The sequence below is a fragment of the Phasianus colchicus genome, chromosome 12 (assembly GCF_987193195.1).
Source record: "Phasianus colchicus chromosome 12, bPhaCol1.hap1.1, whole genome shotgun sequence".
NCBI classification, from domain to species: domain Eukaryota; kingdom Metazoa; phylum Chordata; class Aves; order Galliformes; family Phasianidae; genus Phasianus; species Phasianus colchicus.
Window position 1 is genome coordinate 11669922 of NC_143447.1, and position 21441 is coordinate 11691362.

Sequence of the window (21441 nt, forward strand, 5' to 3'; positions counted from 1 at the left end):
AGGGTGCTCATGGGGAACCCAGCTGACAAGGCTACAACTTAACAGGGTGATGTTTCAACAGTACATTTGCAAGTTAGCAACTAAGCGCAATCCAAGGAGTACCAGAAGGCATAGGGGCCAGAGGTAGGGGACTGAAGGAAATTAAAAGCCAGTCTACCATCAGAAACGTGCTTCCTGAGGTTACGCTGAAACATCACTAGCCAGCAAACTCTTCAGAAAAATTTTCCAAGTAATTCAAAGCTGAATTGATCACTCTGTACGTACTTAATCTAACTTAAAGCCTTACCTTTTTATATATAGACTTGCCCTTCGCACCCCTTAAATCAGGGGAGCCGGCAGTAAATGCTGCTCTGAGCAAACCCTGCAGCCTGGCTCTCTGTGAGAACTCTTTGATCCAGCCCTACTCCTCTCATTGCATTGTTGTCTCCTTCCCAATTCAGATTCAGACACTCATTTCTGTTTTGGAAAGGATGCTCACTTGCATGCTGAATGGAACCCTTATGGCCCATACCTTAGACTCCAAAACACATTTTTAGTTTAGCTGTATTGCTTTAACTTCTGCTTGCTGATTGTGAACCCTTTCCAAGGATGGCCTGGCATCAAATTTAAAAAGCCCTGGACTAAGTCCAGGTAGTTCAGTTGTGTTTAGGCTTTCCCATTCAGTGCAGGGTATCAGAAAGGTATTTTCAGAACTTGTTTCTCCACTTTACTGGTTTTACAGTGTATAACATTACTAAAGATTCATCAGAAACAACCTCTGGTTTTGCCACAGTTCTTTTCAAAGCACTTAGAAAACTGGAAGTATTAAAACCAGATCCCTTCTACCCTGTTAAAAACAGATTTCTGTAAATACTCCTATAGGCACTATGACACTCATTCTTCCAGAGCTATAGAGACTTGCAACCAACAACTACAAAATACCTGTATTCTGAGAAATCAGGTGCTCAAAAGTACGGAGTGGCTACTCTGCAGCGTGCATCTCTGCCTTCTCCTTTCGAGTCAGAAAAAGATGACGTGATCTAGTTTTTGAGGCTCTTGTTTTCTACAAGGAAAAAAAAGAAGATACAAATAAAAAAGGGGAGCAACATACATGCACAGTAATGGTGGGTGTATCCAGGCCCACTTCAAACCTCATATTAAGATTTGATCCTTCAACTGCATGTACTCACAGCATCACAGATGAAAACATCTCTGGAACTGAGCCTCAGCCAGTGGAAGTTGCCACAGGCATTCCAGAGCAACTACGAAAAGCTCAAAAAAAAAAAAAAGTGGTGCTACTATTCTGAAGTGAGGTTACTTCCTTCAACATCTGTGGTGAATATGTGATACAGGCTGCTATAAGCATCGCACGTATTTAAAACTAACAGGAGATGTTGAGGCTTGGTCCAGCCACGTTGCGGTCATTAGGAGGAGGGAGCTACACAAAAGTTTCATGAGATACATATGGTATTCTAGGGGCACCAAGGGCTTAGCCTGTTCTTGTAAATCTCCCATCCTGTTCAGACTTTAGAGAAATAAAAACAAAAAACCAAAAAACTGAAAGCCTTTCAAAAATATAAAATAGAGCTGAAAACATTCGTCTTAACACAGTTCTCAGTGCTGAGATATTTACCTTCTGTTTAGCTGATGACATCTAAACTAATGTCTCCCCTTGCCTACTGCTTAAGGAAAAAAAATCAATGAAATATCTGATAACATTTCTTATATTACTTCCAATGGCTCATTACAGTAACACTTCCTTACTACAGAATAAGTTGTACCACTGTCAAAACAGTGTTCCCTACAGAGGGAATGTGTTTTCAAAATTATTTTTTGAACAGAAGTGAAGAATAAGTATTTATTCAATCACAAAAGCCTACTTTTCTGAATCAACCAGAGGCATTATTATTTGCTTTTATTAACACATACAAAATTGTTAGGATATACAAATGTGTTTCCTCTTCGGACACAGTGGAGGTTATATTAATGGGCATTACAGCATTAGTTTACAGCACACCGTTTCAAAACAAAACAAAACAAAACAAAAAACACCCAAAAAACAAACAACACCATTCATGATTAAACAAATAGGTTTATATATATATATATACACACACACATATATATATATAAAAAGAGCTCGAAATAGCTATATAACAAATAAGTGATTTACACTATCAAAAGGCTGGAAGCAGATGCGTCTCCGACAGTTGTGCCCTTAGCTTTCATCCACAATCTCCATGAATATGAGGTCTCATTTAAAGCAAACAAAGAAAAGTCCCAAAACATTGGGCCCCCCCTCGCCAAAACAAAACAAAGAAAAACAACCAAAAGAATGGGACAGCTCTCCCCAGGCTAATAGTTCCTCTTGATGGCTTCAAGCACAAATGGGTTATTATTTTAAATATCACATAAACCTACTGTAAATTAAAAAAATAGAAGATTACTTTACACAATGCATGGAAGTCATTTGTACTGAGCACAAACATTTACAACTGTCATGTTTTTTCCTTGCATAACCCATACTCACACGCAAACCAGTTTTCAAAAGAATTAATGAAATATTCAGTCCACTTTTGTTTTCTTTATACAATATGAAATGGTTACAATACCGTAGTATATTTTAGAATAAGTTAAACATCAAGACATATGGCAATAGCATTGTACTAGTCTTTCTACATACATATCAAATCCAGAAATTCAGTCTATTTTTATTTAGTCACAAAAATGAATAAAGACTAAGGTCCAGTTATACTGGAAAGCTAGACTAGAAACCACAAATACTGTAAGCACTTTGGTATAATATGTACAGGTTGTGCTGCCAATATCATGCCTCCATACTACGACTGATCAGGTGATTTTACTTGGTGAATTAGAAAAGTTATTATAAGACTTGCTTTAGTATTTCTTTTTCTGTATGGAAATCATTCAGTCAAAGAAGATGCACCACAAGAACATACACAGCTTTTGTATGATGTGACTACAAATTAAGTATTAAAGTGAATTTTTAAATACAATGCAAAACCAATCTGAAGTGCATAGAACATAATGCAGAATACTGCTAATTACAGGGACAAGTACAGGGGTTTTAAACATTATAACAGATACTGAACAATGTCCTCATTAAAAGAAATATGAATTAGAGTAAGCTTTTTACCACTACATAGATCAACATGTGTTTTACGTCACCAGTGAGATGAACAGTAACTGATGTATCATGAAGAAAAGCTACTGCATCCATTTTCTCTCTCCCTCTCAAAGGCTTGGAATTGCACCTTCAAACTCTTAAAGCAGTTTGGATTTTCACTTTGTTTCCCCCTTCCCCATCCCCTTTTTCTTAAGAAAATGCTTTGTCTTCCTGAAAGAGAAACTCAAAGTGCATTTTATTTTATTTTTTTTTTCTTATTTCATGGATGCATTTGCTGTAGCTTAGAAATTTTAGCTAACCCTTTTCTTATTTGCTTTCTTTCTGTCTCTACAATCTGTAAGAGCCTCCCAGTTAATTAGGCAACCCTGCCAAGTTAAGTGGCCTTCCTTCTGCAAAGTAAACAGGTTTAAATTCTAAAAAAAGTTGAAATATTGCTATCTGTATTCAAGTGAAATTCCCACTTGAACAGTAAAGGACTGTAGGATTTCAGAAAATTTGGACTCCTTTAAATTTCAAGGTACAGTAAACTGCAAATGCCACGTTCAGTTAATACTGCAAGGAAGTTTCAGATCAAGGTGTCAGGAATGAAATAGCCCCAGAACTCTCAAGCCAACCAGAGGAAACAACACAATTGTTACAATTTCTTACACAACACAACAACCCATTTTACATGTAAACACAAAGGATGACAGCTCTCATTTGAAGCTCCTATTTTTGGTAAATAATACTTCACAGGTATCAGAAATATTTTAGTTAATGACCCCATATCTCCTCCATTTCAAGACTGCTTTCTCTTCCTTACAGAAGCTCTAGTTATTTCATGTCAAACCAAACAATTGCACAAAAACTACAGCACAAGCTTTGCTAAATTAAACTGCTGGAGAGCACACACAGGAGAAAAGAATTTGACAATGGTTGTTGAGTGCACCAGAAGTCAAATGCGTTTAAATGAAGCTAACACATTCCTTAATTGAAATGATTAATTCCTAGAAGGAAAAAATAAAATTGGATGAGCATGGTCTTACTGTAGGCTAGTTGGTGATCCAGCCAGACTTTTGTGCAGATTAGGGTTTTGACTGTGCCTGTTCCGACTGCGAACAGATGAAAACATAGTGTTGCAACCTGGGATTTTGCATTTGTGGAGCTGGCGGAGATGCACAGTTTTGTAGTGAGCCCTGAAAGTTCCCTTATTACTGTAAGTTTTTTGACATATGTGACAAGTTATTGGCAAACTGGAAGGTAAATTTATAAAGTTCTGATCAGCTTTCTCAATTAAATTACAGTCTTGGTAGAGTTCATCACTGGGCATTAGGCTGGGTCCTTCACAGCTTTCATCACTATCATCCAAGGGCATGGTGCACACTTCACTTCCTCCATCAGAATCCCAAGAAGAATGAGCACTGCTCTCAGATTTAACGCTGGAAGTAGTGCTTAGATCCAGAACAGCTCCATCATTCAATGGATCGTATCCGTAACTCTCAGAACAGGGCTCTCTAATTTTGCTCATTGGAAAAACCAAGCTGCCTGTTCTGTTCATTCCTTTGAAGATTACCGAAGTATGTCCAACGTGTTGTTTTAAAGAGACATCTTGACAAAACTCCTTAGCCATGTCTTTCAAGAGGTAAGTTGCATTGAAATGGTTGTTGAATTCCAGTGTATCTTTAGTCAGAAGCTTATGATGAAGATTTAGGTTTGAACTATGTCTAAAAGAACAAAGACAAGCTTAGCAAGAAAGTGTTTTGCCTCACTTAACAGTTGTTTCATAAGGATCATTAACAAAGAGAAAAATCAATATTTAGTAGCATGCAAGAACTGTATGCTTCTCATTTGAAGAACTGCCACAGAGGAGTGCACATGGATGATTTATACATATGACTGGCTATCTTAAATTGCTTATACTGGTATATATCAGAAATAACTCTACAGAAATCAATGTTTCCAATTCTGTCCTGCATTGTGGATAGCTGTTCACTCCACTAGATCTAGTGCTGGGCCTAAAAGAGTTGGTGAACAGACTAAAGAATTCTGGGTGCTCAACTGAGCTCAGGAAATGGACTCAGGATAAGAAAAAAGGCAATCATTCCCCAATGGACAAAGCAGGAAAGGAGTGATACTTGAGACTGCAAAATACACTGATGATTTTAAGGACTGTAACCATATTCCAAGAGGCAGCTACACACACCAGTACAGAGCTTTTCCTTGAAAGGACTTCTCTGAATGAGGGAATGTTGCATTTCACACAACTTCCAGTTTTTGAATGGGCATCTCTGTATTCATTTTACAACCACCAAAACAAAATCACTACTCTTCATTGTATATCATCAATCAGCTCACTGGGAACTTCCAGACTCTGTTTAGAAGATTGAATTTATTGCAAGACAGGGAGAACGTTCATTTTCCCTTGCCATCACCTAACTCAGCTTCATCCAAAGTATGCAAAAGGACACAAATACTTCTCACCTGCAATTACTATGCTATATGTTAAAAAAGAAGCTTCTGCAAAGTTGTTTCAAATAATTGCTCTTTCGCACAAAGCTTGCAAGCTTCCTTACAGATTGACTTCTGTGCCCCTTTTCAAAAGTTATCTGTTTATTTACACATTTATTAAGTAAATCATCTTCTTAAAAAAAAAAAAAACCCACAAAAACAGTGTTAGAATTTAACTGAATATATTGATGTGGGAAGGAATTTGTGGCACGTGAACGCAAATTTTACTGATGGCCTTCTTTCCTGTGGCCCATATCACAATTAGCGTGGAAAGGAATTCACATCTGGGAAGATGCAGGCAGCAGACCAGGGTATGAAGCCCTGCCAGCAGCAGATGAATCTGTGCAGCTCACATGCAGCGGCCAGTCCTCAAAGACTGGCTCGTCCTCTCTGGACTACATCAGCTGGCTCCAGCACGCCTAGCAGATTACAGACAATCTAAACCTTGTGTCACTCTGAACTACTATCCAGGCACACTTTCTGCAGTCAAGATCTGCTGTAACACTGTTATAGAAGTGTTAGAAAACTTACAATGCTTAGTCCCACTTTAACAGAACTGTTGTCTACCACTTCTCAATTCAGATACATAACTGACAGACAACAGTAAAATTTCAGTTCTTGTTTCTCAGTCTATGGGCAAAATAGATTGAAATAAAATGACTAACAGCAACACAATACTGCAGCTAACAGTAAACTGAATCTGGCTCATGTTATTGTTTAGGGTTTAGTATGCAATTTCACATTAAAGCACTACCAATACATACCAGAGAGCATTACTTCAACTAGAAATGCATAAGGTTGATTTTGCACTGACATAGAGTAATCTATTTTTTATTATAGGATTTCTCCTACAAGGTTGTTTGAAATCCTTGTGTAATGGAAGGACAAGGATAAGTAAAGATTTCCTGAATTGATCTCATTGCTCTTTCATTTAAAAAAAAAAAAATACTGTATACAATTTAAAATACACATGGAAGTACGCATTGAACATATAAGTCCACGCATGCATCTACTGGAAAATAGCTGAATTCATACCCTTGTGACTTTCCCTTTATCTTCTAAAGTATTCTCGCAACTATTGAAGACTTTATCAGTTGTGAAATTTTCATGGCTTTATTTAATACCTTGTAGTCTAGTGGAAAGGAAATGTTTCTTTCAATGGATTTTCATTTCATGAATGTTCTGATAAGTTATCGTACCTGTTATATGAGGATACACAGAAAATCTTTGCAGGCTCCATTCCTCCAACACTCATTTTAATTTCAAATTAGGCTCCATTGTGATGGTAAAATAAATACAATTTTGTTTATAATTTCTTACCTGTCTCGACTTCTACGAGAAGGGAAAGCAGCGTTACAGCCCTCAACTGTGCAAATATGCATTTCTTTGAGATGTACATTTTTAAAATGCATTTTTACACTGTAAGGGTTTTTAAAAGTCTTCTTACAGATGTCACAATGAAAGCGGCTTTCTTCCTTCTGAATCCCTAGTGCATGTTGGCTGACATGATCCATATCTTTAGAGTCTTCAAAACAAGCAATGGCAGCACCCCTGTTTGACAAAGTGCTGAAAAAGCCCCCGGTCAGCAAGTGGTGTTGTAATTCAGGGCAGTCATCTTTAGAAATCCTGCGTTTTGACTGCTCTTTAACATATATGGGGGATTCAGTCATTGGTTTTATAACATCATTTTGGTGGTGTATTGGATCTTCATATACAATCTCATGGGAAACTATTTTTAATGGTTGATTTTCTTCTGGTTTAACCTCTTTCTCACAGTGATGTAATTCATTCTCAGAGATATCCTTGATGTATTGGTTATCTGGCGCAAAGACAGATTCAAAATACTTTGGGCCCTCCACCCCAGAGACAGATTTCCATGAATTACCTGAATGGGGGTGATTTTCCACCCTGCCGGACACCTGCTTCTCTATCTTATGCTCACAGGACTCAAGCTCTCCATCGCTTACCACTTGCAGACGTGTATCATCTTCAGAACTGGCAACATCACTACTTTCATGAGGTGTTTCAACAACTTCTTTCTCTATCTTAATAGGCATGCTTGATTTACGGGATTTCTTCTTGGGTAGCACATCAAATGGCAATTCATTTGAAATAAGCTGCTCTGGTATTGAGGAAGAAACAAGGGGCAGAGAAGGAAGAGTACCTGGAGTATTAGCAAGCTCAGCTGGTGTAACTGGACTACGATAGAAAGGAAGAACAGGCTGTACTGTTTTCAGATTTGGAAAGAGGACACCATTCTGTCCAATACTGGGAAATCCAGCCTGGCCCTTTGCATCTGTACAAGAGCTGGCATAGCTGGTAATTGTTCTGCTATCCGGAGCTAAAATCGTAAACTCTGTCCTTTTACTATCTCCAGGTCCAGCAATTGTCAAACCGTTTCTTAGATCTTTGTCCCTGTTATTTCTGTTCATTGGCATATGGAGTCTGGGGTTAGGATTCGCACTATGGCGATTTCGACTACGCAAAGAGCTAAATACCATATTGCAGCCCTCAATTGTACATTTGTGCTTTATCTTCAGATGAACAGCATTATAGTGTATTTTCAAAGTACCTTTGTCATAAAATGTCTTTTCACATGCAGTGCAGAAAACACGCCCCTTCCTTGGCCCAGTGCCATTTTTTTCAACAGATTTCATTTTGGTTTCTGGAGAGAGTGATGTCATTTCAAGCTTTGCTGCTGTATTATGTGAACTCGAATCGTTTAAAAGGGCATCATCTTCTGTTTTAGTGGTGACATCTGGACCATTTATGATCCTCTCATTTTCAACTTGAAATGGTGCAGAACTAGAAGTTAGGAAGCTGCTTTCAGTAAAAGGTAGGTGGATATCTTGTTTAGTTTCACTGCTGTGGTCTTGACCCTGCTCAATCAAGTGTCTTTCTGGTGGCGAACCTATTAAAGGTGGAGGCACTGGACTGAAAAACTGGAACGGCAGCATGAAAGCCATGTTATTCACAATATTCTCAAAGGGATGAATGTTGGTGGGGCTCATTTTGTCCAATGAAGCTGAAAAATTAGGGCTATGTTGATTGCAGCTCTCTATGAATGCCCTAATATCCAAATTAGCAGTAGGTGGTGGTATTATAATTGATTGCCCTTCTTTCTCCTGAATTGCCATTAACTCTACAATGGACTTAGTTTCCCCAAAACGAAGAAATTGCTGCAAAGTAGCCAGTTCTTCATCATTGGTCATTATGCTCCAGTGATCCAGCACCTTTCCTGAAGCATCCTACAGCAAAACAAACAAACAAATAAAAATTAATTAGTGAAATAGGAAAGAAAAAAAACCCTTCCCCCCCCTCCAATCTCTCCCCACAGACTATAAACTCTTCAGCAACATTATGAAATTACTCTATTTAACAAGAGATTAATAGTAATTCTGTGATATTTTCTTCAAATTTTACCACATTGGCTTTATTATTCCTTTCTGAACTAATAGTAATACTTTCCAATAAACTGTTCTTTTTCCACAAAAATTAAGACACATCATTTGAACAACAGTATTATCTAACTACAGACAGCAGAGATGGAGCAATCAGACCAAGATTTAGCTCCTCATTTAAGTCAAGTATTCTTTAATTGCAAGTTTAATAATCTTCCAAGTAACTAAGATCAGAGAACAAATGAACCTGTATTGATCTATTGCCAGTGTTCACAGAGCACAGCTGTAATTACACTGGAGTGTTGGAGTTCTTTCAAACTCTAGCTATGCCTAACTTTTCCCAATAACTACAATAAATATTTTATCACAGAACATGTATTTGATGGCCTACTGAGATTTTTCACAGTGCATGTAAGAGTTTCTAAGATGATGAAGAACGTAACATTATAAATTTTTCATGTGGTAGAGGTTCAAGGTAATTGATTCCATATTTTTAATCCTAACACTAAAAAGCAAGATTATCAAGACCATTAAATATTGATTCGTGTCATAATGTAAGATCATCACATTACTTTACATAAAAGGTAACTTCCATAGCAGCAAGGACTAACATCAGGGTAAGCACACAGGGCCCAATTTATCCTTGATGCAGCTCCAGTAAGCTCAGGAGCACTACATCAGTGATGAAGATCGTCCCCAGTGCTTGAAATGATGGCAAGTTTATTTATCAGTGTATTATTCTGCTATATTAAAGTAAACTTACTGGTTAAATAATATTTTGAGTAAATTTGGAAGTCTTTCCCCGTAACCTTCCCCTCACCTACTTTTTTTCTTTTTTTTTTTTTCTTTTTTTTTTTTTTCCTCCTTAGTTTCCTTTTATTAATAGATTTGAGCAAAGAGGAAAGATTTCAGTTAGGCTTGAGCAAGAGGAGAGCAATGACCAAAAATTAACCCTTCCTTTTCTGGTGCCACTCTTCCACAAGTCTATTACTGCCTTTCAGATGTTCTACCTGGTTAGCACATTGTGAATACTGAAAATATCAAGCTAGAAAATATTCTGAAACAGGACTCAATTATTATAGTTATATAAAAAAACCCTCTTAATGCAATACCTGCAGCACATATCCACGTATATAATCCTGTAGTGTCCAATCCAGAGCATGGAGAATCTGTATCACCTCTTCCTGCTTCAGAACACTGAAAAGCCGATCTAGCAGAATTTTAAGGCGCACGGGAATAGCTTGGGTTCCATACAGCATGAGGCTACTGATATCAAAAACAACATTGGATTGAACTATTTCCACCTGGCTTGATGGATAGAGGTTGGGAATCCTTAATTTGCTCAGGGCTGTAAATAAAACCATAAAACGTAAGTAAACACAAGTAACAAGTGATATAAAACTGAATGTAAAGACTATTGAGGAAGGGAGTACAACACGCAATAAAACAACGCGTGAGGAAGGGCATAGAGTGTTTTGTATAGATTGTAAGAATAAGTATTACCATGTGCTACCCATCCATGCCGGCACTGGTCACATTGTCGCTGATTTATTTTCCCAGGTTTGAAACACTGACAACTACAGCTCACCAGAGTGCATCGGATAGCCTGCAAATCAATTGAAAGGTTGATATGTAATGGATAAGCACCATCTAGACTATGCAATTTATACCTATAGAAGCCTAATATCCATATAAGTCAGATAACATACAAGCTCATTCCTATTAACGTGCAGTATAGTTAGTCCAGGCAAAACCTGCATTTAAGCAGAGGTAGTATTGAAAGAAGAAAATTCATCACCAGCTAAAGCACTGGAATGTGATGGCAGTAAAGCACTTAGTGATACACCTAGCAGCACTCCTGAGGATCTGCTTAGGCTGATGTACCTTTATAGCAAAAAGAAACTTTTCTGGGACATTCATCCAAGATACAATCTTCATGCAAGCATGGCTTTTTTTCAGGAAAGCTTGAAAAAGACACACAGATCAGAGTTTCGCTGAATCTCTGTAACTGCAACAAATGAAGTGCTAATGAGCAGTATTAGCTCTGCAGAGATACAACTCCTCATAGCCAGCAGTATCCACATAGAATACGTGCATCCTGTCGTGCAGTTCACTGACACTTCCCAGTCATAAATTTCATCAAAAAGCACTCCCATCTCCTCAGAAATGATACTCCTACATTTTGCAAGGAAATGCTTGAAAGATAACAGGCAAAACAGAACAGACAAATAGCAATCAGTTGCACTTTTCAATTTGTGCATCACTTTATCACCAAGGTCATCTATAATGCAAATCAGAGTAGTAGTCAAAAATTCCTAATCAACGAGGCAACACAAGCTTGCTTCCTGGAATGTATGTTTTCTTCTGTACATGCCCATCTGCTGCTGAAGGCAGATACAACTTGGAGGTCCTTGTTAAAGCTCCATAGGCACTGCCACAGAACAAAGCATTTGTATGACTCTGTATCACTTACATCTAAAAGGAATATTTATTGAGGGTGGAAAAGAGAAGAAATTAATGTACAGAGGGTCTGAATTGGAATACAAGAAATATTAGATTATGTGATTGCAACATGCGCATGAATTTTTCTGTTTTTAAAACAAAATGGTTTACATCTCAAAGTACAGAGAAGCAATATGAAGTAAGGCTAAGTTAGGCCTACTACTGGCTGCGGCTCAGACTCCTTAGGTCTCATGCAAAGTGGGATCTTCCACTACTGAGTAATATCCAAGAAAATGCAAAAACAGGATTTGAAGAAAAAAAGTGACATTTTTTCCCCAGTACTGGTATCCCCACACTGGCACTTCTGGCAAATGTACAAAGCAGCAAGTTTTTGGACAATCACGGCACAAAAGATAGAGACAGGAAATGCTTAAAATAAAAAGGGCATGGATAAAGGTAGTTTGAGCAGGGAGAATACAGAGAATGAGACTGGCTCAGGACAGAGGAGTGCAGTACATAAAACAGACTTTTATAAACAAGCATGTGCAGGAGACAGAATGCCTACTGCTTTACATGGCAGCCTGGAATTTTCAAGTCTTGGTTGCTTACTTATCAAGGACTTAGCTTACAAGCACATCTCCAAATTGCGGTGACTTGATACTGAGACTCGTCTTTATTTGAAGGATTGGAACAAGTGGCAACAGTGCTATTGAAATCTCTGAATCATTTTGCCTTTAATCTTTTAAAGGAGTCATTGGAAAATACTGAATTCTTGAGAAAAGCTCTGTGCTCTCCATGAAGTCATGAAATACGCATCAATACCCTATGCAGTGTGAACTGCTTCACTTTAAGGAAGGATGTATTTTCATTTAGATGCTAAAATCCCTTAATATAACAATAAAAAGCCCTAAATATCTTATGGAAAGGTCAAAAGAAGAGGCATAGTTTTCTGATGATTCATTTCTATCACAAAACACCAAACAATAACACAGTTTAATTCCTTTACTTCCGTAATACATAATGTTCTGTGACTTGCACAAACTGATGTCCTTCTACAGGCCATCCCGCTGGGTTCAGTAAGCTGAATTCCACAAATGCATCTTTTGCAGTCTCTCCAGACAGAACTACAAAAGATTATATCCTACAACAGAAATAGATTTGAGGAAAAAAGCTATAAAGGTGCATGTCTTCCTCTATAGGTGTAAAAGATTTTACGTGTTAGAAACAGAGAATACCTAAGGGACACATTTTATTTTACATGTAGGAAAGAAGCAATTCGACATGGAGGATCATTCTCCTTATATTCAAAGCATAGAAGGAAGTCCTCCTCAAATCAATACATTAAAGCTTCTGGATACCACTCTTAGATGTGGTTAGCTTGCATACTGTTAACATATCAGTACGCCCTTAAGTCATTATCTGTTGCTGACTTAAAAAAAAAAAAAAAACTCATAAGAATCCTCGAGAAGAAATAAATATCATTTTCAGGTTGGTTTTGGTAGCATTTCCCATCATTCGTGATTATTGGAGTCTGTTGCCTACAACTTTTCCAGCAATACCTGCAATAACACGGTCATGGAACAGAACATGGCAAAATTAACTCTTAAAACAATCCATGAGTCACAACTTCTAATCTTCACTCACTGCTCAACCTAAAAAGGCACTTCTAAAAGATGCATTTTGATTATCTCCCAAATAAACTTAGATCAGAGTTTAATGAATGAAAACATAACAGAAATCCATGAGATCAAAATGCTTGTCTTTTGCATGTTAATCCTGTTATCCTTAGTATGCCTAGTCTAAGGTACTGTAATTATATCGAGTCTTTTAATGAGCTTTATTTTCCCAGCACGTGGAACATACACACAATTTTCCTCTGCAGAACAAAGGAATAACTTTCTACACTGTAAAGCTTCAAAATTATAATTAAAGGATTGGATATGTAAAGGGAAATTAAAGTGGAAAGTTTTTTTGTGCAGCCCTTTCATTCAGGGCTATTATTTCATTTCTTTTTCCAGAAACATAGAGCAGATATTAATGTTAATAGAAATAAAAATAAAAATCTTCTGCTATCCTCAAGGATGTTGCTATTGTTTTCCAGTCCCTCTCCCTACCAGAAGGATGTCTCCAAACCCATTATTAGTGACATTACTTCTTTTTTCCTTGCATTGAAATTCTGATCAAGTTTTCTGCGATTTTAGCAGCAAGGCTGTGAGAATCTGAACCTTGGATTTTTAATGCAGGTGACTCTTAATTAAGAGAGATTAACCATTAAACCAGCCACCAAAAACCACCTAACTGCTCATCGCTGAGTAAGAAATCTTAACCCTCCATTGCCTGAAAGTCATGACTGCTGACTTTTTTTTCTTTTTTTTTTTCCAGATATTGATGTGGTTTCAATTATCCTTCGAAAGCTACTAAACATTTCTTTTCAACCCACTCTCAGTCTTCATGGTTAAAGAAAAGCACAAGATAATGGGACAAGTTCATTCTGATTCTTGCTATAGTATCAGGCTTCATTTCAGAAAATACATCTGTGATCATCCATGCATTTTTGAAACCCTTGGGGACATATGCTCACTTGCAATCGCAGTGTACTAACAACAGGCTGAAAACTGTGCAGTAAGAGAAGGGCAACAGGGGTGTTTGTGATCACCCAAAGATGCGGAGGAATAACTGTATCAAACCTCATTCCATGTTCAATGGAACCTAGTTTGACAGCTCTTCGGCATGGGAAACAAATTAAAAAGTAAATAATCCTGCAGATGCCGTCAGGCCTGAGCCATGGATCCCAGCCCACGCTGGGACGCAGGCTGGCTCTGCATGCAGGCACGGGGGAATGGCAGAGCAGATCCCAGCTCCCCTGGGTACCGCTCCACATCAGCAGTGTACAGGCCAGCAACCTACCTTGCTCCTGTCACTCAGGGAAACCTCTCCCTTTCTTTGTATAAAAGTGATCGCTTGCTTTAGAAACTGCTTCTCCTTAAATTGCTGCCATCCCACAAGAAGCAGCAGAGCTTCACGGCTGCACGCTGCAGATGAACTATGAAATGGTGCCCCCAGTGCTTTGTTAGAGACATTTCTTGCAACCAGGAATTAGAAATTCTTACCAGTTTAAAGTGCAAGTTTGGAGAAAAAAGGTAGAATTACGTGAACGCAAAAGTGTGAGAGCAGCTTTCCTTACGTGAGATGTAACACTAAGAACTTTTCATGTCATCATGGAGGGTCTCTAGCAACAAGGAGAGTCTCTTACGACCACCTCACCTAATTCTCCCAGAGGAATTTATCCCACTGTCCATTCCTTTGCCAGACAACTTTAGACACTCCCCTGGATATCTACTGCTCAGATAAGTCCATCTGTTAGTTCTGTCATGATTTAAAGCAAGTTTTCAATCTACATTTTGTCCACTTTACAAGCCTCCCTGTACCACATCAATAGTTCTTCATTTCACCTGTCCCACAGATATTTGCAACCTTCACCCTGCCTACTCTGCAGTATGTGTTTAGTCCTCGTGGCTCTTCATTGCAGACTTTGGTTTCTGCACCTTTGTTGAGTCCCCTGCAATTGATTCAAATTATATGTTCCATCATGATCACAAAAGTTGGTGGACTGCTCTAGATGGTGTAAATTCATAAAGCAGTTATTGTAGGCTTAGCCCAACACCTAACCTAATAGTGCTGCATGTTGACGTTAGAGCTTAGCATAAGCATCTTTTGTTCCTTGAAGATTCCAAGGCACTCCAAGCTGAGGCAGGCCACAGCTGCCACCTGCCCGGGAGAGGCACTGCAGCACCTTAGGCTGTAGCCATTTCTCCTCCTGACTTGCTCACCTCAAAGAGATGCCCAGATGGAAGCCCTTCCCTGCAAGAAAGAGTGGGAAGAATACACATGGAATGGGGAAGGTGTTCACTGAGTGACAACACACATACGCAGATCCAACAACGAGGACAAGCTGAGAGCTCCCTGCCTTGTGCCACAACCAGCACACGTTCAGCTCATATCTGTGTATTCAGTTCCATTCTGCCACATGCTTAATGCCATCAGCTATGGGTGAGGACAAAGCTGTACTGGTAAATCACGCACTGATTAATCGGCACACCACTGATATTATTCATTCACTGCCCATCTTTGAAAGCCTTACACTTTGAAACAGAAGATTTTCCATTCACAGCACATTTATGCCCACTGCAAGTACTTCTGGTTGTTGCAAGTTCTGCTGCCTCTTTACTCAGGCTTAAAAATACTTGAGACTAAAATAAATGAACCTATGAAGTTATTAAAATGAGGGAGAGGTGCCTACAGGATGTCTACAGGATATCTGATTGTATCGGACTGAATGCTGCACAAACTATTTCCACAGTCTTATCTCACAAGAAATGCTCCTTACAAGGTAACAGTGCTGTTAATAGAGTTATTTTATAAACACAATAAACAGCAACAAACATTTCTTATGAGAAGAAAGCAGGCCTTACTGTTTGCTGTATTCAGAGAGCATCTGATGTTTTGCATATTTGTAACTTCCAATTAAGTAGAAAAAAATTTGATGTGGATGTGACAGAGTAAACAGCACTGACCAAATAGCTCCAACCTTCTCCACTAACAAGCACACTCTATGCCAGCCCCAGATGATTCATTTGGCAAACTGCTTATTAGTAAAATAATTTAGCAAAATTCTTGTCTCCTGCGTAAGAGACTAACTAGGGTAGAAATGGGAAAGACAGAGATGGGCCACAACTTGCCTCTCCCAGCTCCACTGCACATGAAGTTACACTCGTAATGGAGTGCCTAAATTGGTGATGGCCCCTCACCAAGCAGACTGGGTGCTGCGTGTGCTGAACACGGCACTTCTGCTAGGCTCTGGAGGTACGAGAGCCTCCAAATACCTGGACAAACAGCTTTTGTTTCACAGGCCCAGAACAGATTCAGGAGTTGAGCTTAACACCTACTGTGCTGAACGTTTTGCCTGGTGCTGATATCACCACACTTTCACTTACACTTTCTCTGTGGGGAGACTCTATTAGGATTTTTTTCTCCTGAAAGAACACAAAGGCCGCAAGTTTGAACACATTTTCTAGACAAGACCACAGAATACCTCCCATTAATTATCAGGATCCTTATGTATATATCCATAATGTTTATTTGGGGTCAGATGCCAAAACCTGACCTCCTTTTAAACAGCCCCAGCCTAAGCATACAAGGAAGCAGAGTGCGAGCCAGGTTCTACAGCAAGTTGAATTGCTGCCTCCCTTGGTGGTGCCCAGGAAGCAATTTTTGGCTAGAATGGGACCAAACTTCCCTCTTGCACATACTATCTAGCACCTTGAATTGAAAACATGTAATTGTCCTTGACACAAGACAAAAAATAATCTTCAGAACTGGACAATAGGTGGTGGGACAGAGAGAAAAGCTCAGTGAGACGGCATTGAGATTAGCTGATACTATTGTGAAATGGCAGCACCCTGTTAAATCAACCACAGTTGTGGATTTAAGAGAGTTTTAGCTGGCTACTGAATTATGGGCTGCTTGCCTGTGCATCACCACTTTGTTAAAAACCATAGGACGAGTAGCTGTGATAAGAGACTGAAACAAATAAAGTCTTCAAATCCTGAAGCAGACCTGGCTAAGCAGCAGCAGCTGCGGTGCTAACAGAGAGATGCCCTGGACAGACTGGGCAATGCAGCGAGGTGAGTAAGCAGAACGGAGACGTGTCTGAGAAAGGAGCACACTGCGAGGCCAAACTTCAATCACAGCATAACTTGCGGGATGAAAATCACTCCTCATGCATGTCACTTACCCTAAAGGGCCCCTTAGGGCACCTCTCATTAACGGCACTGTCAAAGTAATTATAAGAGAATGCACGTATGTGTGCGTGCACATTAACTGCTACTCTTTAAACAAAAAGCACTGGACAGCAGAGAGCTCCATTTTGCTGTTGAACAAGGTGCTTGTAGATACATTAGCTTACACTGCAATTAATCTCACTTGTTAACAACAGGTGTGTTGAAAGACAGCTTGGTCAAACTGGGGAATACATTTAGCTCCTCTTTTCTTTTGCTGTTCAATTAGGAAAACATAACAAGACATACAAACTGCAGAACCAAACATGTCACACCATCATTGTCTTACAGTTGTGATTTACATTAGGTTCTGAAATAAGCTACAGTGCAACACTTCCTGAGGTGCACCTGCCAAGTCTGTGTAGATCACGAACCCTTACATTTTGCTGACTATTGAGCAGTATTTATCAATAGAATCCCAACTTTCTTTTTGATAAACTTACAGAAAAATCATTCATATCAGTGTGTTTCATAAGTGAACAACAAATTGCTGCAGATTGATGAGAAATTCTGCATATGTTTCAGGGGTAAGGATGGATCCCCAAATAGAAATGGTGTGAAAGTTGTTATAATTAAACACTATGTGTTATTTAACCCACGCACATACTTTTTACTCATATCAACATGCCATGCAACCCATGTTAAATGCTGAACCTACAGATTCATCCAGGAACTGAAGCTTAATGAAATATTTAATACCAAGCCCCATGTTAACAAGAAGCATTACAAAGATATACGCACAAGTATCAGAGAAATTGAGAGTATCGGTGAAAATGAACTGTAAGTAAACCCTTTAAACTATGCCTTTGTCTGTTTAGAGAGTTTAGAATGCTGTACAGATGCAACGTGGGTGAATTAACATTTTAAAGACCATCCCAATGTGTACAGCTTGTCACAGTGCTGCTCAAGCCTTAAAGCCGTAAAGTAACACACGCTCAAATTCTTCCCTTTTGTGTTACAGACAGAAGAGACAGGTTAGAGAATAAAAGAAAAATAACAGCACTCCAACATATTTGGTGTAATACAATTTCATTTTGTGCAGTTTTATAAATTTTCAACTCTGTTTGTACACACAGGCATGGTGCTCTCTGCAGTCCTACAGTTACGCAATATTTTACACAACAGTGCCATTGGTAATTTCATAATTCAAAACTTCGTATTCCTTTGTACTGAATGCAGGTGTGAAAAATTAAAATGGCTTTCTGACACTGACATTAGCTTCAATAGGTAATAAAAACCAATTTCTGACTTCAGATTTGAGCTACAGCCCATTATGAGCAAGGAACAGCTATTCCCCTCCCTCAAAATAATTTACTTTGAGTTTGAGGATTGAAGTTTCAGCCCCAATAAATATATGTATATATATTTAGATATTGATTTGCAAAAAGTGACTAGAACTCAAAGAGATGAAGCTTTTCGAAGTTGAGCTGTAGCATCTGCTCAGGACAAAACCACTGCATACAGCTGGCACTTCGCACTACCGAAGCCATGAAGGGCAGGAGATGACCCAAAGGGCCAAACCCAACAGCTTTTTTTTGCCTGCATTTTGTGGAGGTTTTGCTGGAATAATGAATTCAGGATCAGTACCTGACTTTTAGTTCAAATCTGCATGAAAGTATTTAACCATGCCACAACACATGAAAGGCGCTTTGAGAACATGAACGCGTAGCAAGAAGTGTAATCTAAAGAACAGAAATGATCTTTAATTTATTTATCAGAAGTATATTTACTTCTGGACTCTGCATTACTGAAAGCAGAACTAAATGACTGGCTTGCCTGACTGGAAATAGAATGTCATCCTCAATACTTCAGGAACTGTATTTCAACACTAACATGAACAGTAAAGAAGCTGAAGTTGAGACATTTGGTATAAACAGCCCAACTCTTGCTGCAGCCTAAGAGGGCCAGAGAGCCCATGAAGTGGCCCAAAATTTGGAATAATTCTTGCTGTTCATGACAACGTAGCTCTTCTTCAGGTCTGGATATGTTTGCAGATACCATTCTCTTTATGGTTCTAAATAGGCCGAAGATGGTTCAGCAGTTCAAAGACTTAGCAGAACAATTTTTAAAATCAAAACTCTTACAGTAAATGTGACATAAGATAATCTTCCATAACGTGAGATACCTTTTGCTTGCTCACTTCTGTTAAAATAAGCTTTGTCCAAATAAGCTGCTGAAAACTCTAAAGTTTGATTCAAACAGAAATGCAGAATTATACTGATTATTAAACAAATCTAAAAATCCAAACTTATTACTATTACGTAGGTAATTGTAAGAACGTACCACGTAATATTGCATCCTTGAACGTCAATATTTTTCCAATTTCAGTAAAAGAAGAAATGAGAAAGGAATTCTTCAGTGTATTTTGTTCTAGTCGTCAGAACAAAGGAAAGCAACGCACGCTGTTGTAAGCAGTTAAAAACAACGCAAGTCCTACTTTGCGGCACAACCTGCAGCGAGGCTGCCCACCTCACATTCCCTGAGCAGAGAACTGAGCTACAGTTTCAGCGTTTTAAAACCAAAGCAGAGAATCAGAGCCTCTTGTCGAACATATTTTCCAGCAAACTGCAGTAAACACAACTGTATTTTCAAAAAGAAGGTTAAAAATAGAAACCTATGATCTTTTCCCACCTAGAATCATATCCTTACAATTAAAGACTATTAGCTGGCATCCCTTTTAACCGTCAAACTCAGACAGTGGCAGTTCTATAGCCACAAAGAGAAGCAGTAAATGAGAAGAACATGTTACTACACTGCATTTGAGAAAGTTTGGCTCCAAGCTATGCACTGATTAATATCAGATCTCCTTCTTTACTTGCCTCTTGACAATCTTGTCACATCTGGCTGACAAATCCTTACAAGCTTATCCAAACCAAGGCAGCCCAGATCATGCTCCGGGAGTAGCTTGGAGGAAGCAGCAACACCAGCCATGCACTGATGTGCCATCATGAAACTAATGAAGCTGACTTCACTTGCAGACTGCAGGAACACGAAGAAACACAACATGCCTCAAGGTTTTTGCAACATAGCACAGAGTTAGCTCACCAAAGATAAGACAAACAATCAGCTCGCGAGGTTCAAGAAGCCAAGTAGTTACGTGAATTACAGAAATTTATACATAAATTGCTCCAACAACAATTTCAACTAAACGAGCACGCCGAAGTCCAGCTTCCGATCAGATGTGAAAATTGATTGCTGACTGCCCTTATAGCAATGATTTGAATTGAAACAAAACCAGTTCATTTTATTTGCTCTCCCTCACTTCCACAAAATCTCAAAGTTGCCAGGTTCTCCAGATTATTCAAAAAACAAATATAGCTATATGTTAAAAAAAAAAAAAAAAAAAAAAGGGAAAAAAAAGAATAGGGCCACTTTTATGCTCAGGATTTTACAGAAGGACAAACCACAGTCTGTATATATCAGCAGCCTTCCCTTGGGTTAGCGATCTGCCCTCTCCTCATTTTTAAACCAAGGATTACACAGAGGACTTGAAGTATTCGGGCAATTAATAAACCAGAAAATAAAATGCTGTACCTTAAACACATCTAACAAAACCTCATTATGTCCGAGATGACAATTAAACCATCTTTATTTTTTTTTAATGCTGGAAAAAAATTAAAAATAAATTAAATAAGCATCCTTTATTCTGATGCATTTAACCTCTGACTGAGCTCAATATATATAAAAAAGAAAACAACGTAACAGAAGACACCCTCATATACACATACAGACACTCATACACTCTCCCTTCCTCCCCCTCCTTCTGGCTCCCCCTGAATACAAACAGGCTGATCCTAAGAACAGAATTACCGGCCTTATTTTCTGGATGCTAAATAGTCAGCAATAAATTGTATACAAAGGGCATACATTAGGTTCCACTTTAGTAGTAATTTCTAAAGAACTTCTTACTGAAATTATATTGTTGTCTGCTCTCCAGTGCATTTATACGTCATAATAATGATAATGTATCTGCTTAAAGCACTTGAGTCAGAACACATCTGAGCCACAAATCACAGATTTTACTGCTATTAATGTATATTGAGGACTTGTACAATTAAACATCGTCAAGTATTTATGATTTACATGCTACTACTTCAATTGGAAAACAATTACACAAGTGATGGCTCTGCTCATTATAAGCAGCTTG

At 38.6% G+C, this 21441-nt stretch overlaps 1 protein-coding gene across 2 annotated transcripts in view; it reads right to left on the bottom strand.

The window, feature by feature from the left end:
- Window positions 1-1076: 1076 nt before the first annotated feature.
- The window catches only part of BNC1 (basonuclin zinc finger protein 1), a 71515-nt gene continuing 51150 nt past the window's right edge, over window positions 1077-21441 (bottom strand). For both annotated transcript variants that reach the window (XM_031587692.2, XM_090148965.1), the window contains exons 2-5: window positions 10519-10621; window positions 10128-10363; window positions 6935-8862; window positions 1077-4830 (exon numbers count right to left, since the gene is read on the bottom strand). In XM_031587692.2, coding sequence (XP_031443552.1) covers window positions 4149-4830; window positions 6935-8862; window positions 10128-10363; window positions 10519-10621 — 2949 coding nt within the window. In that variant the 3' untranslated portion in view covers window positions 1077-4148. The remainder of the gene's footprint in view (window positions 4831-6934; window positions 8863-10127; window positions 10364-10518; window positions 10622-21441) is intronic.